The sequence below is a fragment of the Leptopilina heterotoma genome, unplaced genomic scaffold (assembly GCF_015476425.1).
Source record: "Leptopilina heterotoma isolate Lh14 unplaced genomic scaffold, ASM1547642v1 Lhet_51, whole genome shotgun sequence".
Lineage (NCBI taxonomy): Eukaryota > Metazoa > Arthropoda > Insecta > Hymenoptera > Figitidae > Leptopilina > Leptopilina heterotoma.
The window spans coordinates 565750-590546 of NW_025111110.1; the positions used below are offsets into that span (position 1 = coordinate 565750).

Genomic DNA, 24797 nt, shown 5'->3' on the forward strand with positions numbered 1-24797 from the left:
TAATTAATAATTATTGAAAATAATAGATTTATAAAAGGATTTTATTTAAAAACATGAAAAAATTGATTTTTGGAGAAGTTACAATAACAAATGATTGCAGAAATTCAATTATTTTTATAAGTAATATAATTCTTCTCAGAAATTCAATTATGTTCAAAAAATGTTTTAAATTCTCGTCAAAATTTCAATTATCTTTGGAAATAATTAAATTCTTTTCCGAAATTCAATTATTTTCAAAAATTTTAATAAAACTCATTGCAAAATTTCAATTATTTTTAAAAATTTTCCTGAGTTCAATGATTTTCAATATTTATTTTTTTAATAAAATTTTCCAAAAGAATTCTATTATTTAAAAAAACTTTTAATAAAATTTTACGCAAACATTTAATTATTTTCATAAATAATAAAAATTTCACAGGAATTCAATTATCTACACATTTTCTTTATAAATTTCTTTGGAATAATTCAATTATTTTCATAAATAATCAATTTTTTTTACAGGGATTCAATTATTTTCATAAATAATAAAATTTGTTTTCAGGAATTTAATTATTTTCATAAATAATAAAATCATTATAAGGAGGAAGTCAATTATTTTCATAATTAACAATATTCATCACAAGAATTCAATTATTTTAAAAAGTAATAAAATTCAATTGTTTAAACAATTTTAATAAAATTCATGGAAAAATTTCAATTATTTCCAAAAAATTTTCTTATAATTCAATAATTTGTATACCTATATCTATTATTTTAATAAAATTTCTCAAAAGAATTCAATTATTTAAAAACAATTTTGACAAAATTCTACACGAATATTCAATTATTTTTTAAAATAATGGAAATTTCACAGGAATTCAATTATTAAAAATAGAATTTGCATAATTTTTTTCGTAAAAAGTCAATTGTTTGAAACTTTTTTATAAAATTCCTCGCAATAATTCAATTATTTTTATAAATAATAAAACTCATTGCAGAATTTCAATTATTTTCAATACAATTTTAATCGAATTTCTCAAAAAAATAAAATTATTCTTAAAATTCGTCGAAAGAATTCAATTATTTAAAATTTGTTAATAAAATTCTTTATAAGAATTCTGTTTACGAAGTATTCAATTATTTAATAAATTATTTATTGTCGGATTTAAATAATTGAATTTTCGTACAATTTTCTAATAAATATTCATTTAAAAATGAATTTCAGTTAAAGTTTTAAATATTAATTGTAATTATAATAAAATTCTTCTTCAAAATTTAATTATTTTTAAATATTTTTCTCAATTCTATGATTTTCAATATCTACTAGTTTAATAAGATTTTCCAAAAGAATTTAATTATTTAAAAATTTTGTATTAAAATTCTACGCAAACATTTAATTATTTTCATGAATAATAAAATATTTTTAAGGAATTTTTTTTCAATAAGTCCATTATTTCAATAAATATTAAAACTCATCGCAGAATTTCAATTATTTTTAATACAATTTTAATCGAATTCCTCGAAAAATGTAATTATTCTTGAAGATTTTATTAACATTCTTCGAAAAAATTGAATTATTTTAAAATTTGTTGATAAAATTCTTTATGAGAATTCAATTTTAAGGAACATTCAACTATTCAATAAATTATTTATTTTTGTATTTAAATAATTGAATTCTCGTAGACTTTTCTAATAAAAATTGATTTAACTGATTTTTAGAAATAATTGAATTTTGAAAAGGTTTCATATTAAAATCTTTGAAAATCTGAATTTTTTATACTTTTAACTAAACAATTCTGTAAAATTAATTTTGTTGATAAAGTTTAATTGAATTTATTTGAAATTATTTGAAGTTTTTATTTGAAAAATAAAAAAATTTGTATTGAAAAACAAATGGATTTGAAAATTCTCGAAGAACTTTTTCAAAAATTATTAAAATTATTAATTGATTTAAAGAAGAATTTTAGTTAAAAATTATAGAAAATAATAATTGAATTGAAATAATGAAAATAATTTTGAAGAAGTTACAGTAACAATCTTCTTATAATATAAAATAATATTTTATCACTCAGTCATCTTTAATTATTATAAAACATAAAGAAATGGATGGCTCCGAGTCGAAGACTCGGAGTTATCGATATCTTCATGTTTTATAACAATATTTTTAAAGTTGTTTAATTTTAAAAAGATTTTAATTTTTAAATTTTAAAATCTTATTTAATTCCCATGGAAAAATAATAATGATTAAATATTTACTTAAAAAAGAAGTTATTAATGTTTTCGAATAATTTTACAATTAAAAAAATTCGTAAATAAATGTAATAGAACATTTTTTTTAGTATCTAATAATTTTTGAAGTGAATCAGAATATTATTTAGAGTCGGGGAAGAAGTTAAAATTTTGTCTGAAAATCAGAGAAAAGTCATCAGGGAAAAACAAAATTAAATTTTTGTGGTAATCCTGGATGTGGCCCTTAAAGAATTTTGAGATATTTTTAGGTATTGCAGTAGGTCGGACGATATTAGTCTCGCTTTTTAGCAAAATTTTTCTTTTACCTTAACGAGTAAGGAATCGTAATAGGGTGAAATAATGGCACCAGCGAAAGCAGAAGCACCGTCTAAACGTATTCCCATTCCCTCGCCAGATCGAAATACTTCAATTCTTCCCGTGTCGGGTTGGAAACTTTTTGCTGGATCCTCAGTTGTAACTCGACATTGTATGGCATATCCCTGGGGTTTTATATTTTCCTGTGTCATTCCCATTTCCGGTAGAGTTATTCCTTCAGCAATTCGAATTTGCGATTGGACCAAATCAATTCTGTGGAAAACATATCGATTTTGAATTCATTTTTATATTTTCCCAAAAATACTTGGTAGTAAGTATACTGAACGTTCAAAAAAAAGGAAATATTTTTCATTTATACGTTTGGAAATTTAGGCGATAAATTATTAATGGAGATTGCTTTTCTCATTTCGAGAGATTCAAATAATACCTAAATATTTATCTGAAAATTTTCTGACACTAGTTTGCCCTAGATTACACCCTTCGTTAAATGTTTCAACCATTATTTCTCCCCTTATTGTATTTCCTTATTTTTCCCCCTTATCTTTTCTTAGAGGGTTGCACTTTTCGAAATAGGATCAATCCCTCTTTTCTACATCTACAACATTTTCTTTTTCGATTTTTGAAAATCAATTCGTTTATCAGATTAAAAAATGTGCTTAAATTTGCAAATAAAATTTTTTGGTTCAGCACTTATGGTAAATTTTACACTGGTTTTGAAATTAAAATCTTTGTTTTTTTGTTTTCGGAATAATTACCCTGTAATTTCTTCAGTTACAGTATGCTCGACCTGTAACCTGGCATTGACTTCAATGAAATAGAAATTTCCCGTCTCGTCGGCCAAAAATTCGACAGTACCAGCGTTTGAGTAACCAACATGTTTGGCCAATCTCACCGCGTGGTCTGTCATTTTGTTTCTGACTTTTGGATCCAAACTTGGAGCTGGAGCAATTTCCACAACCTAAAATTTACCATTTTTAATGATTCTTGTTACAAAAATCGTATAGGGAATTATTTTAACATGAAAATGGATTCAAATCAGGAAAATCAAATCAAATTAAAAGGAAATTGAATTAAAATCGATCAAAATGGATTTAGTTAAAGATTAAAATAATCGAAGGATTAGAATGATAATATCTTTGATAAATCAAAGGATTACTTTTTCAAAATGATTACGAATGATTTTGTTTTGATTTAATTTTGTTGTAGAAAAAATTAATTCAGAAATGGATTATCTTTTTTTGGGTAAATTTAAGCTCCAGAGCTTATGATATTTTTAATATCATAGTTTTTCAAAGGATAGCAAATTGAGACAAAAAGCGAATCAAAACTGTTGCGAAGCAACGTTTTGAAACGTTGCTTCGCAACAGTTTTGATTCGCTTTTTGTCTCAATTTGATATCCTTATTGTTAGAAAAACTGAGAATCTCATATTGTAACTTTGAAGAGCTCGAAAAATATGCAAGCAGTGAAATAATAAAAATATATGCAGTAAAATTCTAGGTTATTAGTAAAATATTCTAAATAATAGGAAATAAAATTCAAAGTTTCAAGTAGTAGAATCATAGTAAGAGTATCGAAAAATAATTTTGATAGTAAATAAATAGACAATGACCTTTTGATGACGTCTTTGAACGGAACAATCTCTTTCGTACAAGTGGACAACATTTCCACCATTGTCACCGAGAAGTTGAACTTCAATGTGCCTTGGCCTTTCAATGAACTTTTCAATGAACATTGCACCATTTCCGAATGCGGCTTTTGCTTCTGATGATGCTCTTTCGAACATTTCTTTAACTTCCTCCATTTGTCTAACAACTCTCATACCTAAAAATGAGAGAAATGTTTGTAGTCTTTTAAATTTCGTCTTTCAATTTTTCTTCTTCGTAGAGAAAATATATTTTTCAAAAATTTTTTAAAAATACATTTTATACTATATCTAAAAAATACTTCGATACCTCCAAAGCTCTTTTACGTTTGATCATCTAAAATAACAGCTGTTCAGCTACTCCTCTAAAACAACCGAACTGTATTTGTCCTCAACGTTTCTAAAAACGAAAAAATAAAGCGAGAATATATTTTATTTTGGATTTATTATTTTTGAACTGTTCTTTAAGAAACTAATTTCTTAAAACAATTTGCGCACATCAAAATTAGAGATGAATTTAACTTAAAAAACTTCTCTTTCGATTTTTCGTTTTTAAAAACTTTTCGGACTTTAGTCTCATTTTTTTTTTTATTTAAAAGTCAAACATTTGCAATGAAATCTAAAGGCAATTTATAATCAACCAATATTGATAAAGTACAAATGAATATTATTTTATTACAAATATTTTATATTTCAAGTAGAAAATGCATTAAAGAAAATGTCGAGTTTAAGAAAAAATACAGTTCGGTTGTTTTAGAGAAGCAACTGAACGCAGCGATTATTTTAGACGACCAACGTGAATTTTTCTTTCAGTTAAAAAAAAAGTTAAACGTTAAAAAAAAGGAAAACGTTTTTTTAGCATGGAGATATCGAAGTATTCTAAAAAATACTTTTTTTTTTAATTAATTGTAAGAAAATATATTATATCCGCATTCGAAGAATGTTGTAACGAATAATTGATTTCTAAGAATTTAATTATTCGTTTGAAGTATTTTTGTCTATATTTATATAATTCAGAAATTAATGAGATATTGTGTTTGGAGACCCTGGATGTTGAAAGGTTTTTTTTTCTTTTTTCTTTTGTTGAAGAAAATTGCATTGCTCTTTCATATGAGGAGATAATAAAAGAGACCGATTTTAGGATATTAACCCTTTTGGAGGCAGTAGTTCTAAATAGAAAGACAATTTAATTTCCAGTTGTTGATCAGGTTGTACCTCGTCCTCCACCTCCGTAGGCAGCTTTGAAGATAACCGGAAGTCCATGTTTCATGCAGAATTCCATTGCCTCGTCGGCTGTCGTTACTGGACCATCGGTTCCTGGAACTATTGGTACACCGGCTGCAATTGCTGCTTGTCTTGCTGCCACCTGTAAAATTCTTCTTCTTAATCTTTTTTTTTGTACAAAAAAAATTGTAGTTCACAATTGAATTATCACTTTTCATTTTTCAATTGTAAAAACAAGATTTTTTACTGAGTTTTACTGTAAAATTGTTTCTTTAAATTTTTTGTTTCCGTACGAAAAAATTTACTGTTTGCAGATTAGTTTATAGTTTGCAGTTTAGTTTTTATAGTTCTCAGTTTAGTGAATAGTCTACAGTTACAAAAACAAGATTTTTTTTACTGTTTTTTATTGTAAAAAATTGTTCTTCAAAATCATTTTTTTCTGTACAAGCAACTTGACGGTTTGCAGATTTGTTTATAGTTTCCAGTTTAGTTTATAGTTTACAATTTAGTTTACAGTTTTCATTTTAGTTTACATTTTTCAGTTTAGTTTACAGTTTTCAGTTACAGAACTAAAATTTTTCAGTTTACAAAAAGAGGTAAAATTAAACTAAACTAAAAATTTGTTAGTTCCAAAGAAAGTTCTTCTTGCAGTTACAGAAAAATATTCTGCTGCACATTTTTTTCTAATACTGGATATTTTTTCTACTGGATTAAAAAAAACAATACTTTACTTTGTCTCCCATTTGCTGAACGACTTTCGGACTAGGGCCAATAAATCTGATTCCCGCGTCGACAACAGCTTGTGCAAAGTCAGATCTTTCGGATAGAAAACCATAACCTGGATGAATGGCGTCGACATTATTTTCTTTGGCAACTTTGATGATTTCTGGAATATTTAGATAGGCCTGAACGGGAGGCAGTCCTCGTCCAACCATGTAGCCCTCATCAGCTTTTTGTCGGTGCATTTGCATTTTGTCCTGCTCGGAATAAATGGCAACTGATCGAATTCCAAGTTCCGTGCATGCTCGGAAGACACGAATTGCAATTTCTCCTGAAAATAGAATTAACATTTTTGTCTTTATTTTATTCTATTTTTCTATTTTTTCTTTTATTTACTCTTTTCTTTTTATTATATTTTCCCTTTAGTTTATTCCATTATTTCTTTGCTTAACTCTACTTTTTCTTAATTAATTTTCTTTAAATTTATTTTTAATTTAATTTAACTTAATTTATTTTTAAATATTTATAATTTTTGTAATTTTCATAATTTTGAATCTGAGATAATTTAATTCTTGCATAGAATTTTATTACAATTTTGAAAAATAATTGAATTGCTTCTGAAGAACTTTATTACAATTTATTGTTGAAAATAACTTGAATTCTTTGAAAGAATTCAATTAAAATTGTAAAATTAATTGAATTTTTATAAAGAATTTTATCAAAATTTTTAAAAATAATTCAATTCTTTCCAAGAATTTTATAAAAATTAAAAAAAATTGAATTCTTTCAAAGAATTTCATTGAAAATTTTAAACATATAATTGAATTCTTTCACGAAATTTTATTAAAATTCTATTTAAAGTAATTAAATTCTTTCGAACAGTTTTATTAAAATTTTTAAAAATAATTGTATTCCCTCTAAAAATTCCATTTAAATTCTATTGAAAATATTATTTAATTCTTTCGAAGAATTTTAATAACATTTTTTAAAATAATTGAAATTTCTGCGAAAAATATTATTTATGGAAATAATGAAATTTTTGCGAAAAATTTTATTACAATTATTTAAAGTAATTGAATTCTTGTGAAGAATTTCATTATTTATGAAAATAATTGAATTCCTGAGAAGAATTTAATTGAAAATTATTGAAAATAATTTAAATCCTTTCTATCAATTTAATTGAAATTGTAATGAAATTAATTAAATTCTTGTAAAGAATTTTATAAAAATTTTTGAAAATAATTCAAGTCTTTACAAGAATTTTATCAAAAGTTTAAGAAATAATGTAAATCTCACAAGAAATTTCATTAAACTTTTTTTAAAAATAATTGAATTGTTTCAAAGAATTTTATTAAATTTTAAAAAATAATTGAATTCAATCCAAAAATTTTATTTAAATTGTATTAAAATAATTAAATTCCTGCTAAAAATATTATTTATGAAAATAATTGAATTTTTACGAAGAATTTTATTACAATGTTTGAAAATAATTGAATTATTTCGAAGAATTTTTAAAAATAATTGAATTCCTGCGAAAAATATTATTCATGAAAATAATTAAATATTTGCGAAGAATTTTATTACATTTTTTAAAAATAATTGAATTTATGAGAAGAATTTTATTGTTTATGAAAATTGAATTCCTGAGAAGAATTTTATTCAATTTTTTGAAAATAATTTAAATTCTTTTTAGGAATTTAATTGAAATTGTAATAAAATGAATTTAATTCTTATAAAGGATTTTATCAAAATTTTTGAAAATAATTCAAGTCTTTACAAGAATTTTATTAAAATTTAATAAAATAATTGAATTCTCCTGAAGAGTTTTATATAAATTTTAAAAAATAATGGAATGCTCACGAGAAAATTCATTAAACTTTGTTTAATAATAAAATGAATTGTTTCAAATAATTTTATTAAATTTTAAAAAATAATTGAATTCTATCGAAAATTTTTATTTAAATTGTAGGTATTAAAATAATGAAAATTTCTGCGAAAAATATTATTTATGGAAATAATTGAATTTTTGCGAGAAATTTAATTGAAATTGTAATGAAAATAATTGAATTTTTATAAAGAATATTATCAAAGTTTTTGAAAATAATTGAATTTTTATGAAGAATGTTATCAAAGTTTTTGAAAATAATTCAATTCTTTACGAGAATTTTTTTAAAAGTTTAAAAAATAATGGAATTCTTTCGAAGAACGTTATTTAAATTGTATTAAAATAATTGAATTCCTGATAAAAATAATATTATTTATGAAAATAATTGAATTTTTACGAAGAATTTTATTACAATATTAGAAAATAATTGAATTATTTCGAAGAATTTTATTATTTATTATAATAATTGATTATATCTGAGAAGAATGTTATATAAATAATTGAAATTTTGCCTAGAATTTCATTAAAAATTATGAAAATAATTGAATTGCTGAGAAGCTTAGAAATATTATGAATTCGAATGGCCCTAAATTTTTCAACCCTCAAATGAACGATTATTGTTTTGTTACTTTGTTTGAATTTTAAATTTATATTAGAAAATATTTTTTTATGAAAGAAAAAAATTCCTAATCAAGTAAATATTTAATTTATTTGTTTTTCTTTATTTTATTATAATATTGTATTTTTTTTAAATATCAAGACAGAAAAACTTTTAGTTTATTTGAAAATTGAAAACTTTAATGTAGAATTTAAAATTCGGATGCATATTTAGACTGTAGTTTTAATTTATTACAATTGTTGGTAATTACACTTTCCAAAATTGTTAATTATGAATTTTATGTTAATGAGTTAACGGGTCTAGAGAAGTTTACTCAGAATTTCAGTAGATAAGTGCGGTTTTAGTCAGACATTCATCAGAAAGCGGTGCATAAATAATTACGTGTCGGTCAATGGAAGAGGTCAAGAACTCGATTAAGACCTTTCTATTATTAATGACAAGAATCGCGAGCAATTTTTTATTTGCAACACTATTTAAGTTCATTTACAATTTAATAACAATTTATAATATAAATTTAAAATTATAATTTATACACTACTTTTAATATTTTCCTGAAAGTTTTGAACGTATGAACGAAATTGTTATATTCCTTAAATATTTTCAAAGTAAAATAATAATTTATTGAATTAATAATCTATTTAATAATTAATAATATTTGATAATTCGAAACAATTCAAGAAATTAATTAAACGAAAAATAAAATAAATTATTTATTAATAAAAATTTATTTAGTAAAAATTTTTCTAATGAACCAAAAAAAAATTTTTTTTTCTTATTTAAACCCAAATTTGAATGAACTATCATTATAATTAAACTACAAGAAAATAATAGAATTAGAGTAATAATTACCTCGATTTGCGACAAGAACGCTGCGAATTGGTTTATATTCAACAGTACTAAAATTCTTTTGTTGTGCAATATTTAAAATTTGTAGTGTCTCTCTGTGCCTGGAAAGCACTTTATTGGCTTTTCGAATCGAGTACATTTTGAAGGATTTATGTTCCTTTGGCTCCCTAGATATTTATTTGTATAATAATTAAAAGAGTATTTTTATTCTTTGATTAAAATTATTGTTTCTTTTTTCAAAAGAAAAAAAAAAGATTCTGTTTTTTTTTCCTAGTATAGTCAATCAGTCTGTCTTCTCGAGTGAATATTGTCCAAAGTTTCTTTCACTGAGTACGGTTTAATTATTCATAGATAAAGTATGGAATGTTTTCAACAATTTTTTTTTCTCTCCGGAACTCGCCCACTTGTTCGTTTCTATTTTGATGGGCCCTTGGAGCGAGTACCGGATTCCTGAAATAAAAATGCAAAATTTTAGTTTTCCTGGTGAATGAAAAATATTATTTTTTTTAAAAAGAAATTTTTTTTAGAAAATTATTAAATAAAAGATACCTATTAAAAAAGTTATTTTTTTTATTATTCATTGCATAGGTTTTTAGGAGAGAGAAATTTATAATTTTTTTTTTTTTTTTATATTTCTATTGTTCTTTTTCAGTCATTTTTTAAAGACATTTTCTTAGTTTAATTAATTACACATTGAATAAGTAAAAGTTGAGAAATTATTTGTTTATTTATTTCTTCCTTTGCTTATGAATAAAGAAACAAATAGGCAAATTACTTGTTTGATTATAAATAAATAAATAAACAAATTGGCAAGCTATTTGTTCGCTTATAAATAAATAAACAAGCAAACTATTTGTTTGGTTATAATTAAATAAATTAATTAATAAACAAATTGACAAACTATTTGTTTATTTGCTGTTGTCATATTTATTTCTTTGTTTGCTTATAAACAAATTATTTATTTACTTATAAATAATTAAACAAGCAAACTATTTGTTTTCATATAATTAAATAAATAAACAAATAGGTAAACTATTTGTTAGCTTATAAATAAATAATTATACAAATTGACAAACTATTTGTTTATTTGCTGTTGTCATATATTTATTTCTTTGTTGTCTTGTAAACATATAAATAAAAAAATTTTTTGTTTACTTTTAAAAAATAAACAAGCAAATTATCAGTTTGCTTATAAATAAATAAACAAATTGGAAAACTATTTATTTGCTTACAAGTAAATAAACAAATAAGCAAACTATTTGTTTGCTTAAAAATAAATAAACAAATAAGCAAACTATTTGTTTATTTGCTTTATATTTATTTGTTTGTTTATAAACAAATTGTTTGTTTACTTATAAATAAATAATTTGTTTACTTATAAATAATTAATTTGTTTACCTATAAATAAATAATTAAAGAAATTATTAGTTTATTTACAAATAAATAAATAAACAATTATTTGTTTGGTTATAAATAAATAAAGAAGCAGAGAAAACAAAATTATTCAAAATCAAATATTTGTATTCGATAAGTTAGAAAAGAGTTTTTTTTTCTGTTTGTGGAGAACAAATTCTAAGTGGTCAAGGCTTTTTTGATTGGCTATTATTGTGTGTGCAATTCCACAATAATGCGTGAATATAATTTTCATTGTGTTATGAATGTCTTTATCGCGGAAACCCATGCACTTTATACGGTATAGGCCGCGCATCGTCGGCAGACGATAAAATTGCAAATTGCCAGTCGTCTGAAGAAAAGTTCAGAGTCTAAAGTTGCATAAGAGAAAGAAGAGGGTCAGAGCATTTACGCGTGAATGTATTAAAAAAAGAAAAAAAAAGAAAACAATAATAGACGCCCATTTTGACTTTATATCGATTGGAAAACTATATGGACGTGATAAAATTTTATAATTTATATCCATTAAAAAGGAAAATTACTTTTTTTTTGTCATTCTAAGTCTTAAATTAAGAGGTGAATAAAAAAGTGATTTTTTTTTTAATTTAGAAAACAAGTATTTATATATGCTAATTGCAATCACAATTTACTAATTTTCGTAATTTATATTGATTTTTTAAATCTATTTTTTAAATCTGTTTTTTAAATCGATTTTCTTTTTAATTTGGATAAATTTTTGAAGAACATATTTCGAAGTAAATTTTTAATTAATAATTAAGTCGAATTAGTTTTCGAAAAATTAAATTAAACAATCAATTTTTTAAAATTAATTTTTCTCAATTTTTATTATTGTTTGACTTATTTTTATTTTATTTTTACTTTCCAATATATAAATATTTTTTCTCACTTCGATATTATTTAATGAGTTTTTTTAAAGATTAAAAAATAAAATAATAATAACAAATCGTTTTTTATTAACTTTTTATTAATTTAAATAATGAATAAAATTTAATAAAAAATATACTCAATAATTAATAGATATTAAAAGTTTTATGATTATTAATTTAAGCCTCTAAAGTTAGCATCGACGTTAAGCGGGAAAAATAGTTTTTTTTTTTTTTTCGTAATCGAAAAGGTAAAATTGTTAATTAAAGTTCTAAGGTTAAATAGTTGCCAAGAAATTTTTAGATGAATGGAAAAAGTAAAATTAGTGACGTTTTCATTTATAAATACTCCAAATAATAGTTTTTGACGCTGAGCGTCGACGCTAACTTCAGGAACTAAAAATTTCAATATTTCATTTAAATATTAATTAATTTATTAATCAATTAAATTATTTTGAAAAAGAATTTTTTTTATTTTTAATGTACAATTTATTGTAAGCAATATGACAAAAAACATATTCTTAATTCTGACAAATTTGAATAATCTCAATTCTTACGTAACGTGAAATGATAAAATGCCTTGGAAGTTTTATTCGTTAGATTTTATTTATTTTCGCATTTGTCAACAAAAACTAGATTACTGTTGCTTACACTAAATTTTTTTATTTCGCAAAAAACTTATTTGTTTATTATTTACCAAAATTAAAGAAAAGATAATTCGTTTTTTTCTTTATTTATAATTAAAGTCCCCTTTTTTGAGAAAGTAAAAAAAATAAAACTACAGCCAATAATTATTATAATTATTATAAATATTATATTATAATATATTATAAATATATTATCCTTATAATTTAATTTAGGAAAATTAATTTGTTTCACTAAATTGATATCTATGTTTAATTTCATATTTGAGTGAATAATAAAATTAGGCTTCTTGGCCAAATGCCCGAGAGATTCAAAGTTAAACAAATTTAGAAAATAGACTATTGTGGGGATTTATTGATAATATATTGAACATTTAATTTTTTTTTGTAAGAGATGAAAGCGCATATAATATATGCAACTGCAAATATGGGGGGAAAAAATCTTCTGCGCAGAAAAGAGAGAATATGAGTCAGAAAAATAAATATTTGTTTTTTTACTTGAAAGTATATATTATGTTAGATGTGTGTATATTTTTTCCAGTTTATCTCAATTGTTATAAGAATGGAAGGTTGTGGCATTTTTAAAATAGCAACATTAAAAAGTTTTTCATCACTAGAAAATTAGAAATTCAAACTCCTTTGAAATCATTATAAAAATTATATAATTTTTCAATTCCTACAATTCTTTTAATAGTTTCACTTATTTCAGAAAGAAAAATAGTTTCTACATTATCTTAATAAAAATAATACTATTATAGTCTTTTAATTGGTTTAAACAAATTTTATGAGTTCAACGAAAATTTTCTTTTTATTTTTGCATTACAAAAAATGCGAGAACTTAGAAGTTAATTAATTATTTTAATTATAGTTGAATGATTGAATTGCAATTAATTTTTTTTGTGTGTTTAATTTATAATCTTTGGATTTATTTTTCTTTTCTTTACTTTGTTGTATATTTTTTTCTCGCACTTCGAAATTATTTAATGAGTTTTTTTAAAGATTGAAAAATTAAATAATAATTATAATAATTTCCCAAGGGTAAATAATTCAATATTTTTGAAAGATTTTAATATAAATTATCTTTTTTCATATTCTGAAATGAGAAATTTTTACTCATTTCAATATTTTTTTCTTTATTTCTTTATTTTAATTGTGGAAAATTTAAAATTTAAAATTTAAAATTTAAATAGAAATTTAAAAAATTTTCTTTTGTTAATTTGCTAATTACAATTAATTACTAATAACAACAAAAATAATAAATAGATAGAAATTTTAAGAAAATTTAACTTTGCAAAAATTAAGGAAATAAGTAACAATAATAATAATAAAAATAATATTTTTCAAAAATAAAAAAATAAATAAAAAAATTTCTTTCGAATGTCAGTACCTGAAGAATAAAACTTGAATAATTTTGCACTTCTCGGCGACTGCTTTAAAAATTATTGTCACTCAGTCAATTTAAAGTTTAGTGCTTATAGCTCGTTACGACCCTCGACCCATAGTAGTAGCGAAATATATTTTAAAAGTTTATTAAACAGAACCAGATATTTATGAAAATTGCTATAAAAAAAAAATTTTAATCTGCAATTTTCAATCGATCCGTTTTTAAAATAACCTTTGAAATGGTTTTTATGATTAATTAACAGTTGATAATTGACTCTCTCCTTATATAGAGTTTATTTTTTTTATTTTTTTCCAAATCAGGCTGTAAATAAAGAACTAGTTTCTCAATAATTACTTTCACGTATTACACAATGTCGTATATATATATTTTTTTTTTTTTTTTGCTATCGGAAATTCAAAGATGTATATAGATATATATTTATAACAGTAGAATGTTAAAGATTTATGATGAACGACGTAAAATATTCAAGGATGTAGTATAAAAAAAGAGACTTGAGGTCTACATTCGTATAATTACAGTTAAGTGTCGATTAATATGAACATTTTTATTACGCATTCTATACTTTTTTCCCCTCTTGTTTTTTATTTTTTTTTATTTTTCTGTTTGTGTATCAATTTTTATTCACGTACTACGAAAGGGAATCATTAAACTCTATAAATTAATATTCTCAGTAATATTTAGCACATTTTAATGCTTTTTAGCAATATTTTACAATATCTAGCAATATTTAGTAGTATCTAGTAATATTTAGTAATATTTAGCAACTTTCAGCAATTTTTGAACCCGGAAAATAATTTTTACCTGAAATAACTGCAAATTTAGCTACATTAGCGAAATTTATAATTGTTTCAATTATTACTTTCGCTATTGAGTATTCTATAGAGATACACATCGCTGTTCCAGGTGAAGATTTTTTTCAGTGAATAATTACAAAATACAATTTAGAAAATAATTTCTTAATTTTTTTTTAATTAATAAATATTTTTCCAATTCTCTCTAAATTTGAGTTATAGTAATAATATTTACTAATTTAAATTATTGAATGAATTTTTCCTTTCGAGTTAGTAAAATTTACTAATAAATTATTAGAACGATTATTATAGTAAAATTCACTAATTCAAAAGCAAAAAGTGAGTTATTAATTTAAATTAATTAATTAATTTTTAGTAATTCAAATTTAGAGAGGTAAAATTACCTTTGTTATTAGACATTTTTCATTATTAGAAATATATTTTTATTATTAGATAAAAATAATGTAGATAAATATATATATAAAAATGTTTTTAATGTTAGAAATATTTTTCTTGAAGATAACAACATTTGCGCATCGTTTTCAAGTTGAACTTTAATTTTTATTCACACTTTTCGTATATTAAATCTGTATTAGAATATATTAAAGTTAATGGAGATTATCAATATAATTATCAGAAATTTGATAAATTGATTTTTTTTTCGCCATCAATATAAGGAAATATTTTTAATTGTGTCAGACGATAACCTACTAAGTAATTAATCATTTTAAATATATACTGATCTTTTATAAACAACATATGGACTCTAAAATTAAACGATAAAAATTTGTAAATTTTTATAAACAAAACATCTAATTTAAAACTGATTTTATGAATTCGCAATTTATTAAATGAAAGAACAACGTGGTGAAAATTTAATTAAAAGTTATCAAATATTATCTCTATATTTAAAATAAAATCTTTATTTATTTTTTATTTTAATTACAAAAAAATTAATTTTATTAAATCTAAATAATCTGAATTAAAATTAAATAAAAAAATCCCTTTGAAACGTACTAAAAATTTAATTAAAATTATTGATAATGAAATATCCTTTCGTCATGTATTCAAAATTTAATTAAAGTTATTAAAATTAAAATGTCCTTTCGAAACGAATTAAAATTTTTATTAAAGCTATTAAAAATTAAGTTCCCTTTCGAAATGTATATTAAACATTTAATTAAAACTATTAAAAATTAAATTTCCCATAGAAATGTATTAAAAATTTATGTAAAATTGTTAAAAATAAAATATTCTTTCTCGAAACATAATGAAAATTTGATTAAAATTATCAAAAATTAAATTCCCTTTCTTTTAATTTCAACAATTTCCGATCGTTTAAATGAACGCAATATTCTTTTCGATAAAGTTTCTAAAAATTACTGATTGCATTAAAAACCAAAAATGGAAGTTAAACATTTTAGAGATTTTATGATTTATTTTTTTTATTTATGTATATTTAAATTTTAGCTCCGAAACTTTTATTCACAACTTTTGTAGTTTCAAAATTTTTTTAAAAAAGATAATTAGGTCTATTTATTTTTACCTGTAAATTTTTTTTTCTACTTCTAATTGTAACAAATTGATGAATAAATGTAATAAATTAATTTGAAAGAAATGTATTTATAGGAATGTATTAAAGAATACACTTAGAGTAAACAACAAGAAATTTATAAGGCATAACCGATAATTAGTAGCATTTTTTACGTAAGCTTTTGATTTGTTTATATCTGGGGGCGTGGATGATGACAAAATTATTTGATAATTGAAATCTTTGCGTAGACTACACATTATCATTATTTTACGAATTAAATAAGTCCAAAGTGCAGGACAACGTATTCATTGCGTTTATATATTTGAGAAACAATCGCAGGTCACGTAAGCAGTACATAATACATATATATGTGAACTCGAGAAAAAGTGTTAATTTTGTTTATTTACTCTTTCTACATATATACTAATTTCGGGGAAAGTCCGAAAAATATTTTTTGTATTTGAATTTTGGAAAGAAATTTTGAAATATTTGTTGTCACTTTAAAATTTTTAATATTTTTTATTTAATTAATTAATTTATAATTGTTTAATTAATTAATTAATTTTATTTATTTATTTCAGTATTTTATACCTACTTGTTAAAATAAAAACCGTTTTTTAATTGTAATAAAAAAGAGGAAAAAAAAAGTCTAAATACTTTTTATTTATTTTATTTAATTAATTTTGTTTTCTAAATTAATGAGATTATGTCTGCATCAAGAAAAAAATATATTTGACTCAAAGCTAACTATAGGCTATTTATTTGTTTTAAACAAAATTTTGACTTGGTTCGAATAAAAGTTTTATTTGTGTCGAATAAAATTTTTGTTTGAAACAAATAAATAATTAAATAATTAAATTAATAATTAAATAATTTTGGTGCTGGAATTATAATTTCACATTTTTTATTCATCTCGGGAGTTAAAAAGAAGTTTCGCGGTATTTTTAAATCTTAAATCATAAAAAATTTTCTTGTCGTTAAATTTAGAGACCTAGAAGATCTTCAACTAATTAATAAATTTGGTAAAATAAATTTGTTAATTATTAAATTCTATTGATAAAAAGTTTTTTTTTTTCATTTATTTACTACTAATTAATTAGTTAAAAATAAATTTGGTAATTATTAAATACTATTGATAAAAAGTTTTTTTTTAGTTTTACTAATTTTTTTCACATTATTTGATTATTTAGTACGATATTAGCTACTTTTTCACTTTTATTATTGCAATTCTTTTTAAGGAAAATATTGAAATTGAATTATTGATTTTAAATGATAAAGTTGCGTTTAATTGTGTTCAAAGTCTTAGAACTGTTGTCTCACACTTTTCAAAAGCACTTTTATGGTTTATGTAAAGCTGTATTCTTTAAATTGGTTTTTAATTACTTTGTGCGCGCTTTGAAAGATTTCATTTTAACTATGCAGGGAGTAATTAAATTTTTTTGTCTGTTTTATAATTAAAAACATAATGATACGTTTGCAAATAATTCTTTTAATCGCCCTCGAGTCTATATTAAAAATATTTCAAACTATATTTTACTATTACTATATATTACAGTATTATTACTATTTATTACAATTTGTATATTATTACATATTACAGTGTGAAAAAACATAATTTAAATTTAAAAATAATTTTAATATGTGATTATTTTCTTATTAGACTATAAATTAGAATTTTTTTCTCAAGAATATTTTTGTTCATTATAAAAAAAACTGAAAGTGAAGAAAATAATAGAATGAAATATTAAGTGCAAGAAAAAAAAATACGTTTTGCATCGACACATTAATAGAATTTTTATGAATGCTTTCCATTCAAGGACTTTGTTAGATATTGCAGTTTTGAATTATGCATTCATTGAGGTGAGAGTGATTTTGCAAAACGAGCAAAATTTTGTATAAAACTTGAGAAAAGTAGTTCACGTTAATTCAAAGCGAAGGGGTCGTGAAGCAAATAATCTTTCAAGAGGCTAATGCTCGTAAAGTTTTAGACAAATTAAAGATTTCTTTTAATTAATTTTTTCTTCGATTTTTAATGAGTAATTAGTAATAAATTACATACTCTTAATTTAAAAGTATCAAATTGCAACCATTTGAATACCAAAAATGTGGATCAAATAAAAAATTGTTCCAAATTTTTCGCATTCATTTGATTCACTTTAATAACAATTTGATACTTTCAAGAAAACTGTTAATAATTAATAAGGAATCAGTAATAGTATATTATTAGTATTCAAAATTTTTAACTCTTTCTTCAATTATTGTAATTTGAAATTATGAAGGCAAAAAAAAGATTTTCTAAAATTAGAACTTAGACTCGTTTTGTTTCATTGAAAATAAATTTTTCTTTTTAACAAAAAAAAAAGGTTTTTATTTAGAGAAAATTAATATTAATTAATAAGTTAACAATAAATTAATACATAATTATACTACAATAATACAAACGTACCAAAAATAATTAATTAGGCATACATCCACATCAAATGGATATAAACTTTTGAAATTTTTTTTAAAGAAAAAGTAGAAACTTATTTTAATTTTGTTATAATTAAAAAAAAAGAATAATGTTCATAAAAAAAAGTTTGACGTAGAGAAAGAAAAATTTGAAATACGTAAGTCGTAAGTGACGGGTTTAATTAATATTATTGGGTATGGTAACGTACGTGTTTGAAAGCACGTGCTTTAACTGATTAGCATATTTATCTTCCTGATGACAGCATCAGCAATACACTAACATCTTAACTACTTCGCACGAATGCAAAACGAATGTTCCTTTCGATGCACTATATCAAACGCACTGTGTGAGAGTTTATTTTCATTCATTGATAGTAGATGTGCCGGGTTAATAATGATCAACTGTCATACATGAAGATTTACTGTAAATTTTACGCGTTTCTACGAATTTATAATACTTTTTTTTTATTTTCTCTACTTTAAATTTCTATACAATGAAATTGAAATCAATTGAGAAAAATTGAAGGATAACAAATTTTTAATATTTTTTATTATTCTATTCTAAATTTAATTTTATTTCAATCAAACTGTTATTGACATTAATTAATTTCAAACTGTATTTTTAATTAACTAATTAATTTCAAATTTAATTTTGTATTTGAAATTATTTAATTACCAATTAATAATTGGTAAATTAATTAATTTGACTTCAAATTTGTTAAATTTTGTATTTTTCTCTTGCTCCTTTTTCAAGATTCGCAGTTTTTTTATTTTAATTTGATTTTAATTTAATTTTAATTAATTATTAATAATTAGATACTGCAAATGTTTTAGTTTCTAAGAATTTATAACATTTAAAAAAAATTTTTAATAAAGTGAAATTGATCCATACTGAACGTAATAAATTACCAATTATTAATTAATTAATGAACCCATTAAACAAATTTTATAGTGACTAATAAATAATAAATAATGAACAATAAAATTTATAAGTAAAAGAAACAATTTCGTTTATTTCAATGTTCAGAATTTTTGAAAATAAATTCGCAAAATATTCCAATAGCAATAAATTTTAGTCTAATCAATTTGATGATAATATGAGCAATTTGAAATAATTACAAAAGAATATCATAATAATTCTAATCAGTAACAAAATAATTATGACACAATGTTATACGCATAACATTTCTTATATATAGATAAAAAAAATACATAAATTGCTGATGTGACAATAAGTAATCTCAACATTATAAATAATTAATTTTTAAATAAATATTTACACTTTGTGTGTGTAAAAAAAAATTCCAAAAAAATCGACTTGTTGATGTTTTTTATTTGCGTTTGACAGATAGCGCAGTGAAGAGTTAATTCTTATTTTGTTATTATTATTATTTCTATTTGTTTATTAATAATTAATTGTTAAATTTGCAATTAATTGTTTAGTAAATAAATAATGTTCAATTAATTAATACACTGAAAAAAATTTATATGATTCAAATCACGGATTACTTTTTTACTATCAAATAAATATTTACATTCTAATGAAATAATTTTTATTTAAGTCAATTAAATTTTTAGTTGATTTCAATAATTATTTGCTTCAAATACAGAAATTATTGGCTCACTCTCTAAATTTGAATTAGTAAAAATGTTTACTAATTTTAAGTAGTGACTGACATTTTGCTTTTGATATTAGTAAATTCTAGTAATAAATAATATTAACTTCCACTAATTTATTAGTAAAATTTACTAATTTAACAGCAAAAAGTCAGTCACTAATTAAAATTATTAAACATTTTGACCAAATTAAATTTAAAGAGGAAATTCAATTTATTCGATTTGAAAAGAAAATTATTTTATTCAAGTAAATATTTATTTGACAATAGACAAGTAATCGATTATTTGAATCAAATAAATTTTTTTTTCAGTGTAGTAATTTATTTAAAATTTAAAAACTTTTTTTCTCTATCTCTTTTAAAGTTTAATGATAAATATTTTAAATAAACAAAATTAAGTGTAAAATAAAAAAGTGAAATATTATTTTTGAACACACTTTTCAAATACAAAGAAATTTCTTGATTCCCTCATCAATGATGATTTTGAAATCTCTCACTGTTGTAGGTATATAGATGGGAGAAGAAAAACCGGTTATGTAAATGAAAATGTATTTCTGAAAAGTGGGTTCAGAAAAACGAGAATCTTTCCGGGTTGAACAATTGATTTGAAAATGCAATTAATATCATAAATTATGCAATCATATTTTGTATATTGTAGTTTTTTATACATCGAGTGTAGATTTTTTATTTTCAATATTTTCTGCCACCAAAAGTTTCGAACTTTGAAATGAACGATTTTTATTTATTTTCTACATAAATTCAAATTTTGTTATGATTATAATATTGCGTCAAATATAAAAAGAATAAATTATAATGATTTTAAATGTTTAATTTTTTTGTTACTTTTTATTGTAGTAATTTTTGAAAATATTTATATCGACGCAAAAAAATTTCGATCATTTCAAAGTTCAGAACTTTTGGGTCCTGAATATGTTTAAGGAATTAAGTTTAAAGATATTGAAAATAAAAAGTTAGTTTAATAATTAATTAATGTAGTAATTAATTAATTAATCAATTTAATAATTAAATAAATAATTTAGTAATTTATAGTCTTAATAAAATTAAAATTAGACTAAAAATCTCAAAAAGCAAATAAGATATAAAAATTAACAAAAATTGAAGTAATTCGTCAATTTATGACAGTACGTTAATTTCCGTAATTAGTGAAAATAAACAATAGTTACTTGTCTTTTGAATCCGAATTACATCCGACCCGGTAAATAAATTTCTCAAATGAAAAATCAAAGTTCAATGTCAGATGACAAGGCAATTCTGAAATTTTGGTTTTTTATTTCTTTTTTATTTCCAAATTGTCATTAAAGAGTTTTTAATTTGTTTTTCATTTTAATATGGCACATATAGTTAAATTTTGTCACAACTTTGAAAGAAATATTCAAAATTTTGAGGTAAAATTTTTTTTTCCAAATTTTAAATAAATTGGGGATAAAATTTTTTCTTTTTGTATATAAATTATTCATTGATTGAAAAAAACGGTTGTTGATATAAATTTTTTTTTATCACAAGTAATTTCTTCTCATACCTGGTTTATATAGAATTTATAATTTAATACATTTTTTTTCCAAAGAATTGAATACATCTCAACATCAGATTGCATGACATCTGCGATTTTGTAAAATTAAATTTTTAGCGACATTTGATTTTGAAATTTAAATTTTCTTATCTCCTTCTGTTCAGATAAAACATTGTTTAGGTTTAAATACTTCCTATTCATATCAATCATTTTATCTAGAAAACACTTGAACTGTCTAAGTACATAAATTGTATTGCGATATCGCATTAAAGGAAAACTAACACATTTATGAAAAATAATGCAAAATAATTACCGTCTGTGCATTATAGATTTTTTAAATTGTAATATTTTGATTTTCATTAAATTTTTTTTTCACGTTCTTTGGAATTTTTAAGATTAATGATAATTTTGTCAATGTTGCTTAATTAAAAAATTGATTAATTTTTCTATTTAGAACAAAAAATTATTATTATTGTTCTTATGAATAAAAAGTTTTTGAGGTTAAAATTAAAAGTGTAATATATAAACGTAAAAGAGCTGAAAGTTTCATTTAAATAACAAATAATGAAGTTTGATCCAGTTTCACTTGCATTTATTATAAGTGTATGTTAAACTGGATTAAAGATTTATAAAAGAATTTACAAACAAAAAAAAATATTTAGGACAATAATTGGTAATTGTTAATTAAAAATTGTTGATTTTAATTTTTTTTCTACGTTTTGAGGAATAAGATTTGAAATTATTTTTTTAATCGGAAATATTTTATACGAATAGTAAATAATATTAAAAAAATTATTTGATACAAATAAATTAGTTGATAATTGACAAGTAATCGTTTATTTGAATCAAATAAAATTTTTTTCGGTGTTTTTTAACTACCTATATTTAAATTGTTATTAAAAAACTTTGTATTTAAAAAACGTTTTTGAAATAAAAAAAATTCTTTTTGAGTCAAACAAAATTAGTTTAATAATTTTATGATAAAAAAGGCGATATTTCTAAAAATAATTATTGCAGAAAATTATTACAAAATAGGTTTCAACAAATAAAAAATATTAATAAAATTATGTTATAGGCATATGGAAATAAATCTAATTTATTCAATTAAATAAATAGAAAAATGTGTTTCAATTTAAATATAAATTTTCTTCCGTTTGGAGAAACTTTTTTAAAATCGAAAATAATATTCTTTCAAGACAATATTTTATTTTATTTATTTTTGTTAAATATCAAAATTAACTGAATTAAATAAATAGAAAAATTTCTTCAATTTTAATATAAAGTTTCTTTGGTTTAGAGAAAAATTTTCCAAATCGAAAAATATTCTTATTAAAGATAATATTTATTTGAAACAAAATTTTTCTTTATCAATGAAAATTTCTCTAAACCGAAATTAAATGAAAAATAAAAAAAAAGTAAATAAATAAGTAATGAAAAAAATTATAAAATATATACCTACTAATTATAGAAATTAAATAAAAAAAATAAATCAAATACAAAAGAAACGTTGAGTTCAATTGAAAGAAATTGTCTGCCTGACTCAAAAAAAAAAAAAAAACTATATTGATACAGTGTAAGATTTTTTTATTAATGTCAACAATAAAAACGTATAGTAAACGACTTAAAAAAAATTTGCTTCCACTCATTTATTTAACGATCGCGAAAATTCCTTCTTATTTTGTTAAATAAAAAAAAAAGAGGTCGGATTTTATTATGTCAATAAAAATACACATTCGTGACTGAAAATAGTATTAAAAAAATGACTGATCAGAAGACAATGATTGTTACCTTGAGGGTGGAAAAGTAATAAAAAAAATTTATTCACTATTAATTATTATAAATAGAAAAAAAATACAATAGTTATAATTAAGTAAAAAAAAAATTTTTTTTTCCTCAATTTATATTATAATTTTTCCGATAGCACTTGACTTCAATGTGCGTTTAATAATATAAGTTGATAAAAAGAATGACAGAAGAAAAGTTACAAATGAATGAGGTATTAAGAGAAAAATTCGCCGGCTTGATAAAATTTCGTTCATGAAAAAAATAAAAATAATTTTTTGTGTACTTACAAAAAGCCGATTAAGCAGAGACTTATAGTGGATAGGCCAGACCGTTCGGCTAAAGTCTAAACCGTACTAAAATGCTGTTTGGTAAATGTCCTGGCACATGCATTCGACCTCTATACGGAAATAGTCAGGCAGTGTTCGTGGTGTGTGGGTAAGAGGCGAAGTAGTGGGGAATCATCAGTATGCTGCCATCTCGTTTTTATATTGTTATACTACGTGATAGATTAACAGCGTTGATATTTTTTTAATTTAGAGCGCGGGAGAATTTTTTTTCTTTTTTTTTCATTGTTGTACACATAGTGTGGTTTTTGTCCAGTAGAAGAGGTCGATTTCGGTCAGCCAAGGGTGGAAAATCAGTGTTATCGACCAAATATGAGCAGAATATTGGACTTATTGCCAACATTTAAAACGAAAATTATTCAAAAACATCAATAACTTCATTTTTAAATAAATATTTAATCATTATTTTTTTATAGAAATTAGGATATTCAAAAATTTGAAATTCAATAATATTAAAACTTGCTACTTTGTTACTGTAACTTCTTCATAAATTGTTTTCATCATTACAATTATTCATTTCTAGAACTTTCAACTAAAATTCTTCAATTTTTTTTTTTTTTAAATTTTCGAAAAATTTCTTTGTGAATTTTCAAATTCTTTTGTTTACAATTTAATTTTTACGAAATTTCGATTATTCTGACATTCTTCAATTAAATATATTAGAAATTAAAAACTTCAAATAATTAAAAAAAAATTCCATTAAACTAATTGAGAAAAATTAATTCTATAGAATTCTTAATTAAAAGTATGAAAAGTTCAAATTTTCAAAGATTTTAATTTGAAATTCATTGTCAAATCAATATTTATTTAGAAAATTCTACGAGAATTTAATTATTTAACTATAAAAATAAATATTTTATTAATCAGTAGAATGGTTTTTAAAATTGAATTTTCATAAAGAATTTCATCAACAAATTTTTAAATAATTGAACTCTCTT

General features: G+C 21.7%; 1 protein-coding gene across 2 annotated transcripts in view; it reads right to left on the bottom strand.

The window, feature by feature from the left end:
* Positions 1–23958, bottom strand: part of LOC122507778 (pyruvate carboxylase, mitochondrial) — a 35639-nt gene extending 11681 nt beyond the window's left edge. For both annotated transcript variants that reach the window (XM_043620684.1, XM_043620683.1), the window contains exons 1-7: positions 23803–23958; positions 9486–9932; positions 6144–6463; positions 5404–5554; positions 4156–4367; positions 3300–3502; positions 2535–2796 (exon numbers count right to left, since the gene is read on the bottom strand). In XM_043620684.1, coding sequence (XP_043476619.1) covers positions 2535–2796; positions 3300–3502; positions 4156–4367; positions 5404–5554; positions 6144–6463; positions 9486–9621 — 1284 coding nt within the window. In that variant the 5' untranslated portion in view covers positions 9622–9932; positions 23803–23958. The remainder of the gene's footprint in view (positions 1–2534; positions 2797–3299; positions 3503–4155; positions 4368–5403; positions 5555–6143; positions 6464–9485; positions 9933–23802) is intronic.
* Positions 23959–24797: the final 839 nt, after the last annotated feature.